This window comes from Bos indicus x Bos taurus, chromosome 25, assembly GCF_003369695.1.
Source record: "Bos indicus x Bos taurus breed Angus x Brahman F1 hybrid chromosome 25, Bos_hybrid_MaternalHap_v2.0, whole genome shotgun sequence".
Classification (NCBI taxonomy): domain Eukaryota; kingdom Metazoa; phylum Chordata; class Mammalia; order Artiodactyla; family Bovidae; genus Bos; species Bos indicus x Bos taurus.
This window is the reverse complement of record NC_040100.1, coordinates 5568902-5590224: the sequence shown is the minus strand read 5'-3', so window position 1 is coordinate 5590224 and position 21323 is coordinate 5568902. Positions and strand designations below refer to the sequence as shown.

Here is a 21323-nt window from a genome sequence, read left to right as displayed (position 1 = left end):
TGTGTATTGTTTCATGCAATCATTTTATATCAAGTGATACTGTGCCATGTTGAAAAAAAAAAAAGCCATCCAGTATTGTAGATAACTGTGACTGAAGGAAATGCAGGTCACAGAGGGAGATTAGAATAGAGAATGAGAAACTACGTCTTATGAATGTCTAGAGACAGTTTTCACAGGCGCAGAGAGGCAGTCTGTTGGATTTAGTGTTGGCTAAGAATCATTAAAACTTAAGGGCATGGCTTAGAAAAGAGCCCCAGGTTTAGAGGTGTGGAAAGTGAAGATTTTTCTGTTAAGGAAACATGGTAAGATGGACTCAAAGGCTAATGGCTATGGTAGGATAGGGTGAGGGGTGATTCTGTTCTGTGCCAGAATTTGAACTTGAAATTTTCCAGGACTCTAGTTTATTCTTAGGAACTTACCTCTCAAGACGAGAAGACACCAATTAAAACTGAACACTGGAACTAGCATTTAGTTCAAAATACATCCATGAATTGCAAGAGGTCTTTACAATATTAATGGAATGTTAATGGAAGTCAAAGAAGAAAAAAATCATTTTTGGAGGAGAAACATGCAAAAGACTCCTTCCATAACAAAGAATGGGGTGAAAATGAGTAATGACGATCAAAGGAGGTGAAGTTGTATAAAAAAAATAAGTACCAGAAAATGAACTCCGGGAATTGGTGATGGACAGGGAAGCCTGGCGTGCTGCGATTCATGGGGTCGCAAAGAGTCGGACATGACTGAGCGACTGAACTGAACTGAACTGAACTCAGGAAGAAAACCATGGCTTCTATGTTGCAGCTCAAGTTCTTTCTAGGGAGATGCTACAAGCTATAACCTTGTGGCTGGCACTTGATGCATCCTTTTTAAATTAATTATTTTAATTGAAGACTAATTACTTCACAATATCGTGTTTTTTGCCATACATTGACATGAATCAGCCAGGGGTGTACATGTGTCCCCCCATCCTGGACACCCCACCCACCTCCCTCCTCACCCCATCCCTCTGGGTTGTCCCAGAGCACAGGCTATGAGTGATGCATCTTTTTAAAGCCATTTTTTAGAGCAGCTTTAGGTTTGCAACAAAACTGAGAGTGGAGTACAGAGATTTTTCAAATACTTCCTGCCCACCCTACATGCATAGCGTCCCTGATTCTCAACACCACTCAGCAGACTATTACATTTTCTATGAAGAATGCATCTACACCAACACATCATGATCACCTAAAGTACACAGTTTATCTTCGAGTTCACTCAATGTATATTCTATGGGTTTGGGACAAGCGTATCATGGCATATATCCATCATTATAACAGCATAAAGAATATTTTAAAATCCTTAAAATCTTCTGTGCTCTGCCCCCTGCATTGGGAGCTCCAAGTCTTAGCCACTGGACCACGGGAGAAGTTCCATGTCTGACTTCAGTGTCTCTAGTGCTCAGTACATAGCAATACACATTTGGTGAATGAATAAGTGACTGATAAAAATGAGTTTGATAGTCAACTCCTCCCAAGTCACTTTCCTGAGGAAGCTATCATTTCCCTGGTCCAATGCCTCCTATCCACTCAGTTCTTATTTTTATTTTGACACACATTGTTTAATTTAAATCCTACAATGGTGCCAGGTAAGCATTATATCCCTATTTTACAGAGAAGAAAACTAGGATTCAGGCCACTGAAGCATCTTGCCCAAGTCAGAATTGCTTAACCAGAAAGGGTTATCGCCACCTTTCCAGAAAGAACAAGATGGTGGTGAGGCATCATCATTGCCCCTGGAGAAGGGGCAGAAAGAAGGAGTTGTGTATCCCTAGGGTTGGACTGTGAAGAAGGCTGAGTGCCGAAGAATTGATGCTTTTGAACTGTGGTGTTGGAGAAGACTTTTGAGAGTCCCTTGGACTGCAAGGAGATCCAACCAGTCCATTCTGAAGGAGACCAGCCCTGGGATTTCTTTGGAAGGAATGATGCTAAAGCTGAAACTCCAGTACTTTGGCCACCTCATGAGAAGAGTTGACTCATTGGAAAAGACTCTGATGCTGGGAGGGATTGGGGGCAAGAGGAGAAGGGGACGACAGAGGATGAGATGGCTGGATGGTATCACTGACTCGATGGACGTGAGTCTGGGTGAATTCCAGGAGTTGGTGATGGACAGGGAGACCTGGCGTGCTGTGATTCATGGGGTTGCAAAGAGTCGGACACGACTGAGCAACTGATCTGATCTGAGAGTATTGCTTATTTCCGACCTTAGGGTGCAGTCCCAGAGGGTGGACACATAGTTACTCTGGAATCAAACCTAAGTAAAGTGAAAGTCACTCAGTCGTGTCCCACTCTTGCGACCACTTGGACTGTAGCCCACCAGGCTCCTCTGTCCATGGGATTCTCCTCCAGGCGATCTTCCCGACCCAGGACTCAAACCCGAGTCTCCTTCATTGCAGGCAGATTCTTTACCGACTCAGCTATGAGGTAATCAAACGTATTTGGAATCTAAGCCTGGACACCGACTTTTCCTGGTAACCGGGGATTCCTTGAATCTCCCATCAAGCACAGTTGGGACAAAGATCTTAATATGCCCCTGTCATCCTTCACAACAAATTTAAGGCGACAGAGCAAGAAAGCTAAGATGCTCTTCCCCTATTCCTCCAACCCCCCTATTCCTCCAACCCCCCTTTTTTGGTCCTTTCCAATCTCCTCCTGGGGCTGGAAGCCCAAGGTGAGCCTTATCACTTCCACTCCCACCCCGTCACCAGCGCCCGCTTCCCGCCCGGCTTCCCCACTGCGGGGTCGCTGGGCTTTGCCTTCGTTACTTCGCCCTTCGACTCATGGCGCACTTGCAAGCCCAGCCTCCTCCCAGTCTCGACCTGCTTCCCGTGAGCCTTTGCTTCTGGTCCCCAGAGGGCATGCTCCCTACCCAGCAGTCCTTGCGCGGCCCGGCCGAGCGGACAGCCAGGACTCCAAGATGGCGTCAGTCGGTGAGTCTCCGGGTCCATTTAGGGCTACTCGGGTGGAGCCAGGAGTCGGGGTTTGGGGCCCAGTGACCAGAGTCGCACAGGGAAGAGAGGGACAGAGTGCAGGAGCCGCCTCCCTTTCGCTCAGGACCTTCGCCGCGCCCTCACTTGAGGCCTGCCGGACCCTCTGTTCAGGGTCCAGCGCCGCCCGACCCTCCTCGTCTCGCCCAGCGGTGCCTCCTGGCTGCCCAGAGCGGGCGCCGCTCGGCTGCGGCGGGGAGGGCGACGGCATCCCAGCGACGCGCCTCGGGGCCTGGGAATGCGCGCCTCGGACCACCCTCCTCTCCTCGCTGAGGAATGGCACTCTTATCCATGCTCTGGCAGTTTCTTTGCACCTGAGCCCTCAGTGTTAAGCGGAAGCTCAAATTCAGTTCCCAGAGGAGCTATGCTGGGACAGAGCCTGACACCACGGAAGGGTCGACGCTTGAGTGTGTGGAATAGGCTTAGAGAGGTGAAGTGACCTATTCAAGGTCACTGGGGGTGAGTGGGCTGAGCTGGGATTCAAGCCTAGGCTTCTGGGGTCTTGTGGTAAACTGAGCTTTTAATCACACAAGTGACCGTATGACCATCAGCCTTTTCGATGATATGCGTGTATAATCTCTACACTTACCAGACTGTCCACTTTGACTTTTTAAGAAATACTGAAACCACCGTATTTTAGCTCTGGATCCTCACAGTAACCTTGTCAGGAGGTCAGTGCCGGGAACGTTGATCCCATTTTATTTATTTATTTTTTGATCCCATTTTAAAGGTGAGGAAAGTAACGGGTCAGAGATGCGGTATGGCTTGCCTGTGGTCACACTGCATGATAATGGCAGAATTCTGATTCACGGGTCTGTCTCTTCCCTCAGTTTCTATATTCTTAAATCTCAGCCTGGAGACGTGTAAAGGGGGGTCAAAAAAGATGATAACGATGCTTTTTTTCATCTGTAAGAACGGGCATGAGAATATATATCCAGGGTGGTTGTGTTGTGTAAACAGGACAGCGTGTGAAAAGGAAACCTTGAGTCTTGGTTTCTTATTGTAGCAGAGAGTTGTGGAGAGCACTGTGAACTAAGGGTTAAACACCTGAAGTTTGTAAGGTGCTCGGAACACTGCCTGGGCCACTGTTGAGTGCTGTCATCCAGCTTTCCCTGCGTGACCTTTGGGTAAGGTCATGTCACATCTGACCCATCGGTGTTACCCAGGTGAAGGAATTGGAGTTCATGTACTGATGAGCTTTTAGGTGATATCTGTCACCAGAGCATAAAGCCACGAATTCAGTATCAGATAAAGTGATGGGAGTACCAAGAGTGATAGATGAGATCTGGGTTGATAGAGTGGCCACTCGGCTGGATTTCCTGTGGCCTATTTTTTGTATGATCTGTGAACGAAGAATAGTTTTTATGTTTTTAAAAAAATATTTGTTCAGGGACTTCCCTGGTGGTCCAGTGGTTAAGGCTGTGTGCTGCCACTGTGGGGAAGGGGTGGGGTTTGTGTTCCACTCCTGGTCAGGGAACTAAGATCTTGCCTGACTTGCAGTGTGGCATGTGTGCATGAATAGTTGTTTTTTGTTTTTTCTTTTTTTTTAAGACTATGTTACAGAGACCTTGTGTGACCTGCAAAACAAAACCTTTCACTCTCTGGTTGGATTTAGCACACAGAAGACACTTGTGTCTCTCCGTGTCCCTCCGTATAGATGGACAGTATGCTTTTTGAAGTCATAAAATCAAGTCAGGTAGTCACCTGCCCTCCCAAGAACCTGTGGTCCTTTCTTAACCTTCAGTGAAATTCTGTCATGACCAGGAACTATGTGTGGGGAACTCCCACCTTCAGATAGCTCACAGTCAGTCAGGGAGACAGATAATAATAATTCCTATTTACATAGTACCTGGAGCTTAGTAGCAAGGTAGGTACTATTTCTACTTTATTTTACAGAAGAGGAAACTGAGGCACAAAGAGGGCAGTAACTTGCCTGAGGGCACACAGCTTCAAAGTGGCACTAAACCCAGGATACTTGATGGTAGAGTCTGCTCTGTTCATCACCACGCTCTACTGGTATGAACCAGCCACTGCAGAGGAGTGTTGGGGGAGAGCCAGTATGCAGCCAAGGACTAAGGCCTTTGTGTTCTGCAGAGAGAGAAACTCTTGGAGTGAGGGAGTGTACATGCATCTCTGATGAATCTGATGGTCTCTTGGAGTTTTGTGATGGTGCTGTACTTGGCTCTCCTTAAGGCTAATGTGTGTGTGTGTGTGTGTTTCTGTGTTTATACATTTCTTGGTTTTGGTTACAGAAATGCTCTTTTCTTCATAGTACAGATACATAACTCTTGGAGCTACTCTCCATGGGGTTGCAAAGAGAGAGACACAACTGAGTGACTAAACCATTACCACAGAGACATGAATATGAAGAAAAATTAATGGTTGGCTTTTTTCTCCCGTGATGTGCCAAGGCACTTGTCAGCCCCTGAACGAGAATGCAAGATAATGTGAATGTTTTCATAGTTTGTGTGAATGTGCCATTAAGCCTGATGATGGCCCTTGCCCTTGATAAGAGTTCACGGTGGGATTCTCCCCCAGTGAACTCTCAAGGTTAGTTCTTAAGGAGCCCAAGCCTTTCCTTAGATCCTGAAAATGGAGAAGAAACCTTGGAATGGTGAAATCCAGCTCCTCTTGGTCATCTTTAAGAAGCAGCAGCGCCCTTGACTCCTTGCTCTGAAGAGTGCGCCTGTCAAACAATGTTTTAAAGTTGACGTCTGGGAAGAGGACAGCGGAGAGGCCATTCCCTCCTTTTATGAGCATTCACAGGGCCAGCCTCTCCCTGGCCACTTTCCTGTTTTACTCTTAAGCCCAGATATGAATACAGTATGGCCTAAAACAAGAGCCCTTCCTGTGTCCAGATTCTCATTGGGAAATGATCTGGGGCCCATGGGGCCTCGGGAATGGCTTTTACTAAGTCATTTGACGTCTGTGGTCTGAGGTGGGATGCTTGAGGTAGGAGTCAGATTGGCTTCAGGAGCATGGGAACCAGACCTGAGGTCGAGTTGTGCCCCCACGGCCTGCAGGCTCTCTGCCTTTGTTCAGGATTCGCCAGCTTCTCTGAGTCAGTTTTCCCCACTCTTCCTCATAAAATAAAGGCATCCATCCTCCACTTTTATCTCTTCTTCATGGCCCTTAGTTCTCTCTTTATAGTTATTCCTAGCAGGCTGTTATTCAGGATCTTGTTCTGCGATATATAGACTCTAGCTTAAGATAATGTATTTGGTGTGATATGTTTACCTGTAGTATTACTTATGTGCAGCCTCTGTTTAGTGATGTTACTGAATGCATCATTATTGAGTGGTTGACGTGACACAGACAGATGCTGTTTGTGTTCCCGGGAGACCCTTTCACTGGGTGTGTTTTTGTGTTGTCCTTTTCAGTACCACTGAAGGAGAAGAAGCTCCTGGAAGTCAAACTAGGGGAGTTGCCAAGCTGGATACTGATGCGGGATTTCACCCCTTCAGGCATCGCTGGAGCATTTCAAAGAGGTCAGAGCCTTATGGGCATGTGTAAATAAGAGCAGGCCTCTGGGTCTTCAGGTCTTTTTTTTTGCCCTGAGTTAACTTGGCCAGTTTTAGACCTATAAGTTATGTAGAGGACAGAATCAGATTGTTAGGCCTCGAATTTCCGCATTTGATGGGTCCTGTGAAAGGCTGGCTTGTAAATATTTCAGATAAGGATATGTTTTCTCTTGTCTGGAATGTGTACCACTGCCTCTGTGTTAAAGAAATGTCATTAAGCCTTAAGAGGAAAATGAGCTAGAAGCACAGGGGATGCTAGTCTGCGATGCTCGCCTCCCTGCGAGCCCGGCCTTCCAGGATGGACATTTGAAGTGGTCTGCCTTTCAGGTCACAGTGCGTGACCAGGCAGATCAGTCCTGTGTCATCACGTCATGGGACCTGTGTGGTCGCCAGCCCCCCGGGGGGCAGGGCGGGGGGGGGGGCTCATTCTGTTTTCCTTTCTAATGCTGACCACCCTCTGCTGTCTTTTGCATGCTCTTTGCTCCTGCACTGAGGCCTGTCCTCAGCTTTGCCCTCTCCCGTTAGAATGTGTCCTCAGAGGCGTGGCCTCCCCCGTTCACAGGTTACTATCGGTATTACAACAAGTACGTGAACGTGAAGAAAGGGAGCATCGCGGGGCTCTCGATGGTGCTGGCGGCCTACGTGTTTTTAAACTACTGCCGCTCTTATAAGGAGCTCAGTGAGTGTCTTCTGGATTGCTTTGCCTCTGGTGGGGTCTCCCCTGACAGGGTGGGATTGGTTCACCGTCTCATTTAGAAGTCACCCCACAGACAGCTGAAGAATTGGAGGGACCTACCAGAATATGGTATGTTTTAAGGTAGAAAACTGTGGCAAAGAGAAAGGAAAAGTAAGATGAACGTGAGGTGAAAGCATTTAGGCAGCATTCTGTCAGATACTGCAGGCTCTGCCACAGGTTGGTGGGAAGTTTGGCTTCATCTTCCTAGCAGCCAGTGTGAAGAGGGCAGTGGGTTGCAGGCTGCAGTCCGCTATCTGTGGGCTCTGCAAAGCATGGCGTCTCCCATTCTGAGATCTGAGAGGAGTCTTATCTGTTGGAGAGGCCAGGAAGTGTCAGCAGTGGCCACTGACCGGGCTCCATGGACAATGTGCGCCATTGTCCAGCTCCCTGCCAGCCTGGGGCATCCTGAGCAGTGCTGGCCCTGAGGGTGGGCGCGTGGGTGGTTTTTCTGAGCGGGAATGCCTTCAGGGGCCAGATGAGCTCCTGATTCCACAAGCAGGCTGTGGGGCATCTCCTGAAAGTTTTCAGGAGGGCTTCACGGTTTTGGCCCGCTGCCCTCCCTGTCGCCCTGTGCTTTCTCCACACCTGTGAAGAACTCTCTACCATTTTGCCTTTCTGACTCCAGAACACGAGCGGCTCCGCAAGTACCACTGAAGAGGGCGCACTCTGCATTCCTGACCATCACCTTTGCCGGCACCCCTGAATCCTTTTACATCCTAATGGAGAATTAACATCCAATAAAAAATGACTGGTACTTGGACTGCCTCGCTGGCTCAGCCAACTGCCTGCCCTGTAGCTCCTGCTGCACGAGCTGGGGTGGGGTGCTTCTACCGCTTCCAGAAGGGACTGCGAACCTTGAGCTTCAGGATCTTGCCCCAGTGTCCCGGAGGTCACCTAGTGCCCCATCAACAGTGCTAAGGTGTTTTCCTTCTCTCTGCCTCACTTTTGGTCTTTTGTCAGCTGACAGACTCACAGTATAAGGCAGATGCCCTAGTTCCTAAGAATGTTCTCCCCTCCCCCATCTTCCTGCACCATCCTGGGCTATTGGGGTCTCAGGGGACCAGGTGCGTGGGCTCGTCTGGTCTTGCTGAGTAAGCCTCACTTGCAGGAAGGTCAGCGGGATGACACCGGTGGGAAGGGAAAGCAGAAGTCCCGACAGGAGCTCAGGCTGCTGTGTCCAGCAGCCTCTTCCTTACACTCCACCAGAGGTAAAGTGGCATCAAGGTCAGAACCTTTCTTCCTAAGGGGTGTGTAGTGAGCATACACACGCGTGGAGTGTGAAGGGTGGAGATGCTGTGGCTGATTACCTCCTGCAAGATATGAAGTGGAAAGAACCAGTCTCCCGACATCTGAGATGACGGACACCTGCCAGGCAACTGTGTCCATGACTAGGCTTCCAGGATGCCACCCCGAGGCCCCAGCGTCACTTCCTGTCGTGAGATTACTTTCACTAAAAGGGGAAAAGGGAGCACCGTCAAAGCTTATGCAGCCGGCAGCAAGAACCTTCTTGTCATGGAGTCCTGACGTAATGAAACACAGCTTACAAAACAAGCTTTAATCAACTTCATAAAAATGGTTCCTGTAATTAAACTCAAATAGGCCCATTTGCCCTGCAGGTTGCAGGTGCCAGCTTCACATTTCCAGGCTCAGAGACAGGCCTCTCCTCTGGGCCCAAGGTGTGTGACAGTACAGATGCTTGATGGCATGGGAGGTAGGTGCACAGGTGAACTGCGTGTCTGTGGAAAGGCTGGTGGCAGCTCCAGCTTAAGGTATACCTTAAACACCGTCAGGCAGATACGGCCAGAAGAAAAAGGCCATCACACGTGACAGCCTTGGCCCTGCACCTTTCCTCAGCCACGGCCACCAGGGAGCAGGACCCGGCTGAGGTGGCAAGCACACTTGAGCTTGCCCTGAAGGGCCACCTTGTTCAAATCCCACCAACAGATACAGCCTCTGATGCAGCAGGACAGGGAGGAAGCAGGCGTGACCCAGCTGCAGCTTCAAACGGTCCACCAGCCCCCAGTTTAAGGAGGCCCAAGGGGAAGGGCTGCCCTCCATACACAACTGCTGTAAGCACAAGCCCTTTCCCACAGCTTCCTCCCTCCTGAGGGTGGTGTGCAGCTTTGATAGCTCGACAAACATGATGCCAACCCAAGGGGCCAGACTGGAACACGTGTCCCCCTTTTAAAAAAGACATTACAGCAAAATAGGGATACTGACAAGACGTAGCCCGTAAGAATAAACCCCAGCGTGCCTGCCTACCAGCTCCAGCCAGAGCCGCACCAGCGCTGGTGTGAAACAGTTAAACACACACTCCCAGGAATGGCCCAGGGCGGCCCCCAGCACGGGGCCCCCCAGGCTGCTCTGAGCTGGGTCCAGCTGCTGTCACTGTCCGCTGAGAAAGGCCAAGTGCCCTTTGGTACATCTGTTGGCATAGTGTCCTTTTTCACCACACTGGGAACAGCAGGGAGGGAGGGAACAAACAGAAACATCGTTTCAGATGCAGTTCTCAACTGAGGCAGCACCCACCAAGCCCCAGGCTGGGGACAGGGACGCCGAAATTCCGGGGTATACTGACTCATTCAGGTGGAAAGGGAGTTCCAGAAGGTCAAGTGGCCCAGGAACCACAGGTATAAGAAAGTACATAGCCATGGCAGCCTCTGGTGTTCGGGTTCAGAAGAAAAGCCCACAGCACCAGAGCACCCTGCCTGAGCAGGGACTGAGCTCCTCTGCACTGGCCAGTCACTTACCTCTGAGGCACAGTTCTGGGACTCCCCAGGGACAGGGAGGCGGCAACGTGGGAGAAGCCCCCAGGCTCCTCCCCCAACTCAGGGACTCACTGCGAGGACAGGGTGGGCTGCACCCAAAGGGCTCTCCCTCCTGCGTACTTGCCTAAGCTACCCCTGGGCCAAGTTTGCTCATGGGATCAGAGAGACGGGAAAACTGGTTAGACTTGGATCACCAGATCTGGTAGAATCTCCTCAAAAACCTAGCACTGACCCTGGCTTCCTGTCCCTGCTGATGATCCAGACCCTTCCCTAGTTTCTCTTCATTCTCGTTACTCCTCAGAGGGCAGAAGGAGATTATAAGGAAGGAAAAGGCAGCCTCAACCACTGAACAAGGGGTTGGGAGACAGGTAGGGGCACCCACCCTACACCAGCTCTCTCAGTCCTTACTTCCTCAGTCGAACTCGGGGCTTTGGCCTGTTCTATCCCCTGACCCCACAGTCCCCAGGTTCTCACGCCTGTCTGACCTGCAGGTGTACATTGTGTGCACAAGTGGCCCATATAGCCACCAGCTGGGCCTTTGGTAGACATCGTAAGCAGAGGGAGGGAGTGAGTACCTCCGCTTATAGCACCTGGCATGTCTACTGGCCTCCAGGATTCCCGAGGTGGCTTTAATATCAACTGTGCCCGCGGCAGGAAGGGGTGGTTAGGTTCGTCCCCTAGCCCCGTCTTTCTACGGAAGCTGGCTCTTCAGAGGCCCTGCTGATGAGTCCTGGAGGGGCGAGGTGACAGCACAGCTGACCCAGGACGCCCAAGGCTCCTCGCTGTACTTGAGAACTGCCTGGTTGGAAGCCATCTGACAACTCCCCCCCCCCCCCCTCCACTCACCTGCTTCCACAGCCCCCTTTCCACATTCTCCTCACTGGTCAGGGCTCAGGCTCATAAATTTGTGAGGCCTTCCCTACACACGTGGGCACTCCTAACTTTGGTGTCTGGGCACCTGCCTTGCCCTCCCTCAGAACAGAGACCCCTCCTGGGAAGGAGCGACAGCAGAGGAGGTGCTCAGTGAGTGACGGCCATAGTGGCTCAGCCCTTCCTGAAGGCAAGTTCTGGGGACAATATAAGCATATAGTTTTTGACTCAACCCTTCTACTTGTGGGTGCTCCAGACACCAGACAAGAGCTCACCAATGTCTGTCAGGCGCAGTGCTGTTTTTAGTAGCAAAAACTATAACTACCCACAGAGAACTGATAAAATTATGCAGCCAGTGAAATACACTGGAGTAACTTATCCTGACACAGACTCAGAACGTAAGGTAAAAGGGATCAGAGGACACTCCACCCAAGGGCCCTATTTACATTAAAATCCGTCTTGTCCTTGTGTGAGTAAGTTCAGAAGAGCACGTCTCTGAGTGGAGCCCCTGTAGGCACTGCGAGTGCAGAGGGCACAGCAGACGGAGCGTGGCGGGCGAATGGCCGAGCACAGTGGCTGCCCTCAGGAAGGGCGGGGATGAAGGACAGCACCCACTGCGCCCCCACACTTCTGCGTCCTCTAGAAGTCTTCACAAGAAACCTGCACTAATTCCGTACTCCATCTGACCCCCCAGATGATCTGAAGCCTCTGTGAACCTAGTTCTGCTGGTCGTCCCTGCTCGCTCACTTGCAGGTGCTGGTTTCCTTCTATACTTCTTAGTCACCAGCTCTCTTCTAGGGAAACCTCATTGTGGGAATTCTGTGTGGGCTGGGTTGAGAATAAATATCTCGAAGCTACGTTACCAGGGGGCTGTTTTAGATTAGAAAACTCAGCCTGTGGCTTTTTGGCCCTCACCAAGGCTCAAACTCAAGGAGGAAGGGCTTGCCCACCAGTGACGACCAACTCTGAAAGGACTTTCCTCCCCCACTTTCCACCCAGAGCCAAGAGTGAGACCAGTTTTCTAGTAAGTGTTTTTTAAAAGCGCGCCCTTTCCCTGAACATCCCATTTTGCGTGTGTGTGTCCTAATCTGATTCCTCACCAGGCAGATCTAAAGCTCTGTCCCTTTCCCTCGGGGGTGCCGTGTGGGGTGTGAGGACCCCGCCTCCCCCAGAGTTCAGGGCTCACTCCGTTCCTGGGCTCTGGAAGGCTGCCATCCCTTTCTTGCGTGCGCAATCCGTTCATTCAACAGCAGATGTTTAGTTGTTAACCTGGCCTTAGTGTGTCGTGGAAGTGGCATGGTCTAGCTCACCGGAGTGGCCCCGTTTTTCTCTTCCAATTAGCAAAAACAAAGATGTCTTCGTTCTTCAACATGAGCTAACTCTCTGGGGAAGGAGGGGATGGCCGTGGCCTGTGGAAGACGCCCCCGCCGGCCCCGGGACTCACCTTGTAGCATGTGACCTGCTCCAGCGGCCGGGGTCCTCGGCTGCCCGCGCTGCTGTTTTGACTCTGCATGACCCCGATGACCTGCGGAGTTCTCTGCTGGTTGGGAGAAGAGTTCTGACTCGTTAACTGGATCAAGGAGGACGACCTTTGTAATGGCGGATTGTTACTTTGCTGGAAAGAGTTACACAACACGGTTTTACTGCGGAAAACACGTGCAGGCAGACTACCGATGGGGAGAGGAAAAAAGAGGGCGGGCCTTCTCCCGCACGACCGTGGCCGTGGCCAGCGAAGAAGGGCTTTCGCGGCGGCCCCGCTCAGGAGAGCAGGCGGGAGAGAAACGCCTGGTGACGATGGCAGGAGCCGCTGCCCGAAAACACCATGCAGACACACAGAAACGAAAAATAAAAGTGGAAACAAAACACCAGAGAGACAGGTGGCCTCCGGGGCGGCGGGGCGAGGGCATGAGCAGGCCTTACTTTTGTTTGTGAGGTTCTAGCTTCAGGTCAGGATGAACGCTTGGTTCAGCCAGCTGTTTAGAGCCTACACGGCGGGCAACAGTCACAGAAAAGAGTCGGAGGCTGACACGCTGACCTGCGGTCTAGGGGCTGAGAGGGCCCTCCGCTAGGGAGCAAGGGGGACGGGGCGCCTCGGCAGGGCCTGGACAGCATGGCCACTGCCCAACCCGGTGGGACCCTGCCTCTGGGCCCATCATCGCAGGAGCCCTGAGCTGGGAACTGGGAACGCCCAGCTCTGCTAGTTTATCCCACACCCGCGGGAGGGTGGGGGTCAGGGTGGTGAGGGTGGCCGCATCCCCTCCCAGCTGCTCGACCTCCAGCACAGATGGAGGGCCAGGCTGGGCCTGGACAGCGGGCTGAGAGTCCAACCAGGTGAGAGGTGAGGCTTCACAACCAGCGGGCAGCTCATCAGCCTGCTGAGACCCTGCCGGGGACACCCGCCCGGCCTTCCTCTGGGACCCGCCCACCGTCCGTAACCAAACCCAAAGTGCCCTTGGTTTGGGGGGCACTGCCGCAGAGTCCCATGCGTTCAGGGCAGTTCCCTCTCCTTTGCTTGAGGGGAATGGCCCGCTGCGGGGTGGGAGTGGGGCCCCCTCACCTAGGAGACTGGAGCCATCTGGTCCCTCAGCCTCTGTGCCCAGCATCCCTTCCCACGGTCGGGCCCGGCCAGAGAACCAGGCAGCCTCGCTTCTGCTCCCAGGTCTGCTCCCGCCCTGCCGGGCCCCTCAGGCGAGTCCCGTTGTGGAGGGAAGGGCCTGCAGCCAGCGCAGCAGACATGGGGCGCCCAGGACGCTCCCAGGCCCGCAGGCGAGACGGGCAGAGGAGCCCAGCAGGCGTCTGGCTGCAGCAGGCCGCCCTCCACCACGAGAAGGTGCCGGCCGCTCTGTCCCCCTTGGAGCTTCTGCTGGAACGCAGGTGACTCCCCTCCGCTCCGGCCCCCGCCCCCACCCTCCTCTCGCGGTCTCCCGCCAGCTCTCAGACAGACCCTGCACTGGGGCAGGCAGTGAGTGCGCTGCCAGGCCCTGCAGCACCGCGGGCCCAGGGCACGGTACCTTCGTGGGTGGCTGCGTCTGCTGCGGCAGTGGGGGCTGCTCGGTGGTTCCCATCGGCAGTTCAAATCGAGGGCTGGTCACGAGAGGAGAAGAGGAGGTGAGAGAGGAGCCAGGCGGGCGGGGCTCCCAAGTTCTGGCCCCAGAAAAATCCCAGCTGGCCTCTCGCCGAGCCCAGGGCCAACGAGCTACCTGGACGGAGGGCGGGGGCTGGCACTCAGCTCCGCCGGGCCTCGGGACGGATCTGAGGTGTCTGGACTCAGACCCAGCTCTGCCTACACCTAGCTGTGAGCCCCGGTGAGCGGTGCTAAGAGAGAGGAAGGAAACAGGGCTGGCGGGCACAGAGGCCCTCCCGGCACATACCCTGTGCTGCAGGGACAGCGTTAGACCTCTGCCCACAGAGTCCTGGTGGACATGCCCCCCCACTCCCCTGCCCATATAGAGGAACCCCTGGGTCACCTGTAGGCTGCCGGGCTTGCATCTCAGGAGGGGGACCAAGTCAGCAGCACCAGTCACCTGCCCACCACGTGGCAGCGAGCAGGACACGGCTGCCATGTGGGTGTCAGCAGTGTGGATGGAGGCAGCAAGGGGTGGGGGTGGGCTGACACTACTCTGGGTCCCAGTGCCGCCACCCACAACCACCCAAAGTGACAGATGGGCACTGAGGCCCAGGGGAGGGGCACTGGGCCCTGCTGGCAGGAGGACTGGGCTCTAGAGGCCACAGACCTGCCTCAGACCAAGCGCCCCCACCCGTCCCCACCTGCCCCTGGCCAGTGGCGGGGCTCGGAACCTCCGTGTTCCCATGTGTGAAATGGGGACATTCTTTCACACGAGGGTTTGTGAACCCCTGTCCAGGGAAGCCTGAGCTCAGTGTCTTCATGCAGGAGACCCTGCTGGAAACTGAAGTTCCCTTCCTTGAGGGCACAGGTTCTTGGCTTGAGGTCATGTGTGTCTGAGTTTTTCTGGAGTACAGGGACCGGAGTTTTTATCTGAGGCCAAGATGGACTGTGACCCAGTAAAGGTCAAACCTTGGTTTAGGCAGAGCCACGTCTGGGCTCAGAAGCAGCAGTGGCCCCTCCCCGCCTTCCACCCCTCCCCAGACCCATTGATGACACTGCCCAGTGATCAAAGCCCAAGTGGGCCCAGGAGAGACACGGGAGCACAGGGCCTGGTACTCACTGCATGAATTTACACGAGGGCCCCTCCGGGCAGAATCCCACGAGGTAATTGACACAGATGACCCTCCGCGTGTGCCGGTGCCTGCACAGGGGGCCTGCAGAGCCGAGCACAGGGCCACTCAGACCATCCTCTGACTGGCAGGTCAGAGCCCTGCCCACACCACCGCCCGGGGGTCAGAGTGCAAAAACAGGGCTTCAGATGCTGGCTCGGCCTCATGTTCAGCAGGGCTGGCGTGCAGGACACACAGCCTCTCAAACACTAGTCTCCTGGTCAGAAATCCAGGTGAGGATGCGTTCCAGGGGCGCCTGGCCTGGGGAGGGACTTGAGGGTGTGACAAAGCCTCACCAGCTCCCAAATGCCTAACACGATGTTTGTAGGAGGGGCAGGATGTGGGCAGAGGCAGGGAGGACAGGCCTCTGGCCGGGGGCCCCGCCACCCCACACCTACCGTGCTTGCAGAAGCCGCGGTCGTACCATGGGCAGTCCTTGATCTTGGACTCGGGGTCGATGTGCAGGAAGGGGCACTCCTTGTTGCTGCACTCCCCTGCGGGGACCAGACAGGCATCCACCTGGGGGAGCTGGACCCAGACCCACCCCTGATTCTCCGGAGGCCCGGGCCGCAGGACAGCAGGGAGGGCCGGGGGTTCCGGTGCCCTGTCCCGGCCCAGCAAGCCCTGAGACCCAGGGCAGTGGGTCTCGGAGCCTCAGTCTCCTGGCCTGTACCTGGGCTGGGATGGTCCTTCCCCCACAGTCTGTGCTGCCTCAAGGGTCACAGACACTGACAGAGACGGGCACAGGACACACCTCATCAAACTCGTCAAACAGCTCCTGGCTCCACCCCTCACCCAGAGGAGGTGTCCTGGGCATTGTGGGGGGGTCCAGATGTGCAAACGCACCAGCTGAGACCAGCAGGAAATTACCGGTCTGCTTTGATGCGCTCTTCATGTTGGGACAGGAAGAAGGTCTGAGGACTGCCTCTCAGGACAACAATAGGGAAGGTTTGGGAACTCACAGCTGGGGCCCTCTGGTTGCCGTTTAGTCTCTCAGTCATGTCCGACTCTCTGTGACCCCGTGGACTGTAGCCTGCCAGGCTCCTCTGTCCATGGGATTTCCCAGGCAAGAATTCTGGAGTGGGTTGCCATTTCCTTCTCCAAGGGATCTTCCCCCCGCCAGGAATCAAACCAGCTTATATTGCCTCTACAAAAAAAGCTACAACTATCATTAACAAGCCAGCAGGCATACCTGTCGGGCTGCTAAAAGAATTAAGTCGCTTCAGACAACAGTGCACAGCAGGCTTCCAGCCCCCTGCCTGAGGCCAGCAGTTCTGGGGCCAGAGCCCAGCCTCGTCCTGACCAACAGGGCTTCTTCCTGGGCAGCCTTGCCCAGGGTAGAACCGGGAGTCTAGTTCCGTCAGGGAGCATGCCAGCTCCACCAGGCCCTAAGCCGGCCCTACCACCCTGGCTTCTCCACACAGCTCACTCAGCTCAGCGGAGGCCACTGTCCCTTGAGCAGAGACGGAAGCAATCTCTGTTTCTCATGAAAAGAGGAGGACCTCCTGCCACCAGAAGACAGCGCCCCCCACCGGCTATTCTTAAAGAGTATTTTCAGGAGATCAGTCCTGAGTGTTCATTGGAAGGACTGATGTTGAAACCGAAACTCTAACACTTTGGCCACCTGATGCTAAGAGCTGACTCATTGGAAAAGACCCTGATGCTGGGAAACATTGAAGGTGGGAGGAGAAAGGAGACGACAGAGGTTGAGATGATTGGATGGCATCACTGGCTCAATGGACATGAGTTTGGGTAAACTCTGGGAGTTGGTGATGGACAGGGAGGCCTGGCGTGCTGCAGTCCACGGGGTTGCAAAGAGTCAGACACGACTGAGCTGAACTGAGGACAGACCAGCTCCTACCTGGGATCACACTTCTACAGAGAAGGCCTCTAGTCACCACTCCGGCAGCAACGGCTGACTAAGGGAGAAGGTTCACTGGTGCAGAAACAAGGCCCCCAGCCAGCTGCCCTGGTCCTGTGCCCACCATGAGACCCGGATCTGCCTTAACCTCCCAAAGTACCCGCGAGTGCTCAGAAAACGGAAGCACTACAGAGACGCGGGGGTCATGAGAGAATCACCCTAAGTTCCCACAACTGAAGGGCCCACTGAGGTCGGCAGGCGCCACGGGCGCCGGAGCAACGGCTCACACCCTGACTCTTGTGCTTGTGGAGCCTCAGGGGGGCTCCCCAGCCCACCCCCACCCCGGGGGAGCCGGGCTGGCGGGCCGGCCCCGCGCCTCACCGAACTTGGAGTAGAAGTAGCACTCGGGCATCTTGGTCATGTCGTACTCGTGCAGGAACTCGCACTGGTCCCCCTTCTTGCACAGCCCCCGCAGCCAGTGTTTGCACACCACCGTCTTCTCACCACTGATGTGGCGGAACGGGCACATGCCCCCTGCCGGGGAAGACGGGCGTGAAGACCCGGTGCGCCCGCGGGCCGCGTGTCCTGGAACATGGCAGCTGCCCTGGCAGAAGGCAGTGTGATTTCAGGCTGCACATGAGCACACGCTTCAGGTTTTAATAGTTGTGGATTTTATTGTAACTGGGAAAATCTAAAATATCCAATCGAGGTATCACAGATATTTCTGTAAGACAGAAACTTAAGAAGCCTAAGGGAGGTGGGGAGAAGGGGGGGCATTTTTCTTAATTTAAAGAAGAGTTCTGGTGATATGAAGACATGTCAACATTTGTAGGTGCAGTAAAGACTGGGGATGGGGAAACACACCTAGGGACACTGTGAGTCTGCCGAAAGCAGGGCAAACCAGGGATCCGAGAGCCTGTGGTCTGCCCAGGGACAGGGTGGTGGAGGACACCTCAGTGGGATATGGGGAGTCTGGGTCTCTTACCTTTGCCACAGGCAGCTTTCAAAAAGAATTCGCAGACAGCAGCCCCTGACTCTGGACAAAGAATGAGAAGTGTCAAACAGGGCGAGGTGTGACATCTGAACACGGGGGTGGGGACCCTTCTGGCCTTTAACCCACAGAGGAGTCAAAGTACAGGAAACAGAAACCCGGTCGAGCAAGGAGAAAAGCTCCCCACTGTAACACCCAGGACCTCCTATAAGCAAGATGCTTTCCAGGAGTCAGAAGTGGATGGGAGAAGGAAGGACGGAGCACAAGGTCACAGAGATTAATTACTCCCTGCCCAGACCTTCCAGAGGGCTGATTCAGGGGCTCTTTAACCTGAGGGCAGAGGGATGGAATGATCTCCTAGGAAGAACAAGCCAATGGGGACTCTCAGGAAGAACCTGCCCAAGAGAAGAGGTGGGTGCCTCGGAGACGCTATTCTGGAGGGAAGAGCGTCACTGAAGATACCAGAGCAGGACTGCTTTTGGTGTGCAACGTCAACATGGAATAATTAAAGGAGCACGGACTTCCGCTCCCACAGATGCAGTGGGTTCAGGTGAGGGGAGCAGGAGAATAAAAGCTGAGCACTGAGAAGCCAGTGGGGTCCAGGGCTGTCCCAAGGAGCCCGAGATTTCACCTGCCACGGCCACCAGAACAAACCGTCTGTGGCGTCTCAGTTTTCTCTATCAGCGGGCATTTCAGGAAACCCACCGACACTATCTCTAAAGACCACTTGCACGCCTCTGCTTGCTAACTTGCAAGAGACTCGTTGGCTTCTTGGAAGCAGGCAGATTTTGCTAGGACAGATTTAAGGTTACAGTAGTAGGAGTCACAGGGGTGTCATTTGTTTGCATTTCAAGAAAGTCTGAGAAGTCTTATCAATACATTAGAAAAGTACCACTTAAGAGTATTGCTGGGCCTTCATCCTTTACAGAGGTTAAGTTTGTTTCATTCCTTAAAGTCCACTGTCCTGGGGGTCAGGTTTTAGGCAGACAGCATAAAGGAGTTTGCCTTCAGGACAGAACTGATATGCCTACTCCACATCAGATGGGAATGGGGACTTCCCTGGTGGTCCAGTGGTTAAGAATCCACCACCTTGCAATACGGGGACAAAGGTTCGATCCCTGGTCAGGAAACTAAGATCCCACATGCCCCAGAGCAACTAGGCCCGTGCTCTGGAGCGTGAGAGCTGCAATGAGGATTCTGCTTGCCACAACTAGACCCGACACAGCTACATAATATTTAAAAAAAAAAAAAAAGACAGAATGAGGTGTAGGGATGAGAGAGGAAGGGCCGTGGCCTCCCTGGACTCTAACACACTGACCGTGAAGCTGGGCAGGCGGTGTGAGTGCCGAGGGCGCTTCCCCAGTCGGAGGCAGTACCTATGGCCAGGTGTGTCCTGGACCCTCTCTAAGAACAGGTTTGTTCTCACCTCTGCACCTGCCCTCACACAGAGTCAAGTATCTGCTTCCAAGCTGGAGTGGGGCGGGAGGGAAAGAGCTGCCCTGCATGGAGGAGGATGGCCTCCAGCTAGTGCCATCGGCCCAGGAAAAGGCCACATGTGTGAGTGAATGTACAAGTAGGAAGCGATCACGTGCGTGGACAAGTATGTTTAAGAGTATCTGAATGTGAGCAGCAGTTTATAAGCCATGTATAGTGGAGACAGTGTAAAGTAAGGCTGTTTGGATTATGTCTCTGGGGTGTGAGCATTATCTCACATGGAAGCGTGGCCTCTTGAGGGGAATGAGGCTGCAAGCAGACTCGAGCAGCCCAGGGACAGGCGGAAGAACGGGGCCCTGAAGCCCATGTCCTCTGGCAGTTACAGGAGACAGCCCGGGAACTGCAGATGGAAAGATCAAGAGCCCTGGTGAGCTCACCTGCTCCATCTGGAGCTCAGTGGTCTTTGGCAAGTCCTTTCCCCAACCCCAGGCCTCAGCTGGCCCATCTGTGGCTTGAATTCAATGATCTTTAAGAGCCCTCTGAGATGTAATGTTATAGCATTAGATTTCAAGTACGTCTGGAAAGGAGAATGGAAACTGCTCCTTTCTCTTAAAGTGCTAGACCTCTCAAGGAATTCCCTGGTGGTCCAGTGATTAGGACTCCCCGCTTTCACTGCCACGGCCAGGGCTCAATCCCTGGTGGGGGACCAAGATCCTAGCAAGCCCGGTGGAGTGACCAAAGTAAATAAATAAAAGTCAAGTGCTAGACATCCCACCTGAGTTGGGGGGTGGGGCAGGGAAAGCCAGGAGTCACCGTGTGATGGGGGAGACTGAAGTGAAGGGAACTTAAGTAGCTGCCTGGGTGGATGAAAGACCCAAAGGTGGGGTCCAGAAAAACACTGAGGGATGGGTTCCCAGGAGCGCGAGTCCTAAGAGAAAAATGGACCTGAGTCTTCTCAAGGTAGTTACGGGAGACAGCCCGGGAACTGCAGAAGGAAAGAGTCTCTGTAGGGGGTCTCCTACAGAGACGGGGAGGTGGGTCCTTCCCGCAGCAAGACTCCTCCAACGGCCCAGTTTTGACGAAAGCAAGAAGACGGCGCTCAAAGTGGAGCTGGAGGTGGGGAAACGGGCTATCTTAGTACGTCTCTGTAGCTGGGGAGTGTGTGCCAGTGGGGGCAGGATTTCCAACCCAGGATACCCGCCTTCTTTCAAGAGTTATTCTAACTGCCTGACGTCGCCCTGCCTTTCTGAAGCCTGCGTTAGAAAAGCCCCCGGGAACGGGGGCTCCCTTGTCAAAATAACGACGGGAGGGTTGTCCCAAGATCGGGGGGAAAAGGAGTCCCAGGACAGAGGGGGAGGAGCTCCCCGGCGGAGGGAGAAGGCGTCCGGAGGGAGAAGGCGTCCGGGAACCAGTGGGGGAGGTCCCGGAGCTGAGTGGGTCGCGCCCTCGCCCGCCCGCCCCGACCCCGCGCTCACTGTCCATGCCGGGGAAGGGCAGCGGCTGCGCCCCGAGCTGCTGCTCCACGGCGATCTCCAAGTCAAACTTGATGTGGTCCACGCTGGCGATGATTTCCTGCATGGTGGCGGCGACGGCCACACCGGCCCGGCTCCCGCTCAGGTCCCCGGCCGCCCTCACACTTCTACCCGCCGCCGGCTCAGCCGCACACGGCGCCCCGCAGCCTCGCCTCGCCTCGCAGCCGCTGCCGCCGCTGTCGCCGCCGCCGCCGCCCGAAGGATGCCGGGAGCTCCCGGAGCCCGCGCCGGTCCTTTTCGCCTGTTCAGGCCCGGCCAATGGAGCGCAGAGTGCGGGCCGCTCCGCTAGGCTCGACTAGCCGCTCGCCGAACGCACCCCGCCCCGCCAACGTCCCCCGGCCCGTCGCCGACC

General features: G+C 54.2%; 2 protein-coding genes across 4 annotated transcripts; one reads left to right on the top strand and one right to left on the bottom strand.

The window, feature by feature from the left end:
• The first annotated feature begins 2862 nt into the window (after positions 1 to 2862).
• Positions 2863 to 8210, top strand: ATP5MF (ATP synthase membrane subunit f). Its single transcript, XM_027526445.1, has 4 exons — positions 2863 to 2965; positions 6403 to 6510; positions 7106 to 7222; positions 7905 to 8210. The coding sequence occupies exons 1-4, from the start codon at positions 2953 to 2955 to the stop codon at positions 7931 to 7933; spliced, it is 267 nt and encodes an 88-aa protein (XP_027382246.1). The 5' UTR covers positions 2863 to 2952; the 3' UTR covers positions 7934 to 8210.
• Positions 8211 to 8805: 595 nt separating this feature from the next.
• CPSF4 (cleavage and polyadenylation specific factor 4) lies at positions 8806 to 21207 on the bottom strand. 3 transcript variants are annotated; one of them, XM_027526441.1, is made up of 8 exons: positions 20915 to 21207; positions 18000 to 18050; positions 17396 to 17548; positions 15552 to 15647; positions 15105 to 15198; positions 13929 to 14001; positions 12362 to 12532; positions 8806 to 9733 (listed from the first exon to the last, which is right to left on the bottom strand). In XM_027526441.1, exons 1-8 carry the CDS (start codon positions 21015 to 21017, stop codon positions 9665 to 9667), a joined length of 810 nt encoding a protein of 269 aa, XP_027382242.1. In that variant the 5' UTR covers positions 21018 to 21207; the 3' UTR covers positions 8806 to 9664. The 3 variants fall into 3 exon arrangements, with proteins under 3 accessions (XP_027382242.1, XP_027382245.1, XP_027382244.1); XM_027526444.1 differs by having other exon boundaries at positions 12362 to 12454; positions 20915 to 21188; XM_027526443.1 differs by having other exon boundaries at positions 12362 to 12457; positions 20915 to 21187.
• Between the last annotated feature and the right edge of the window lie 116 nt (positions 21208 to 21323).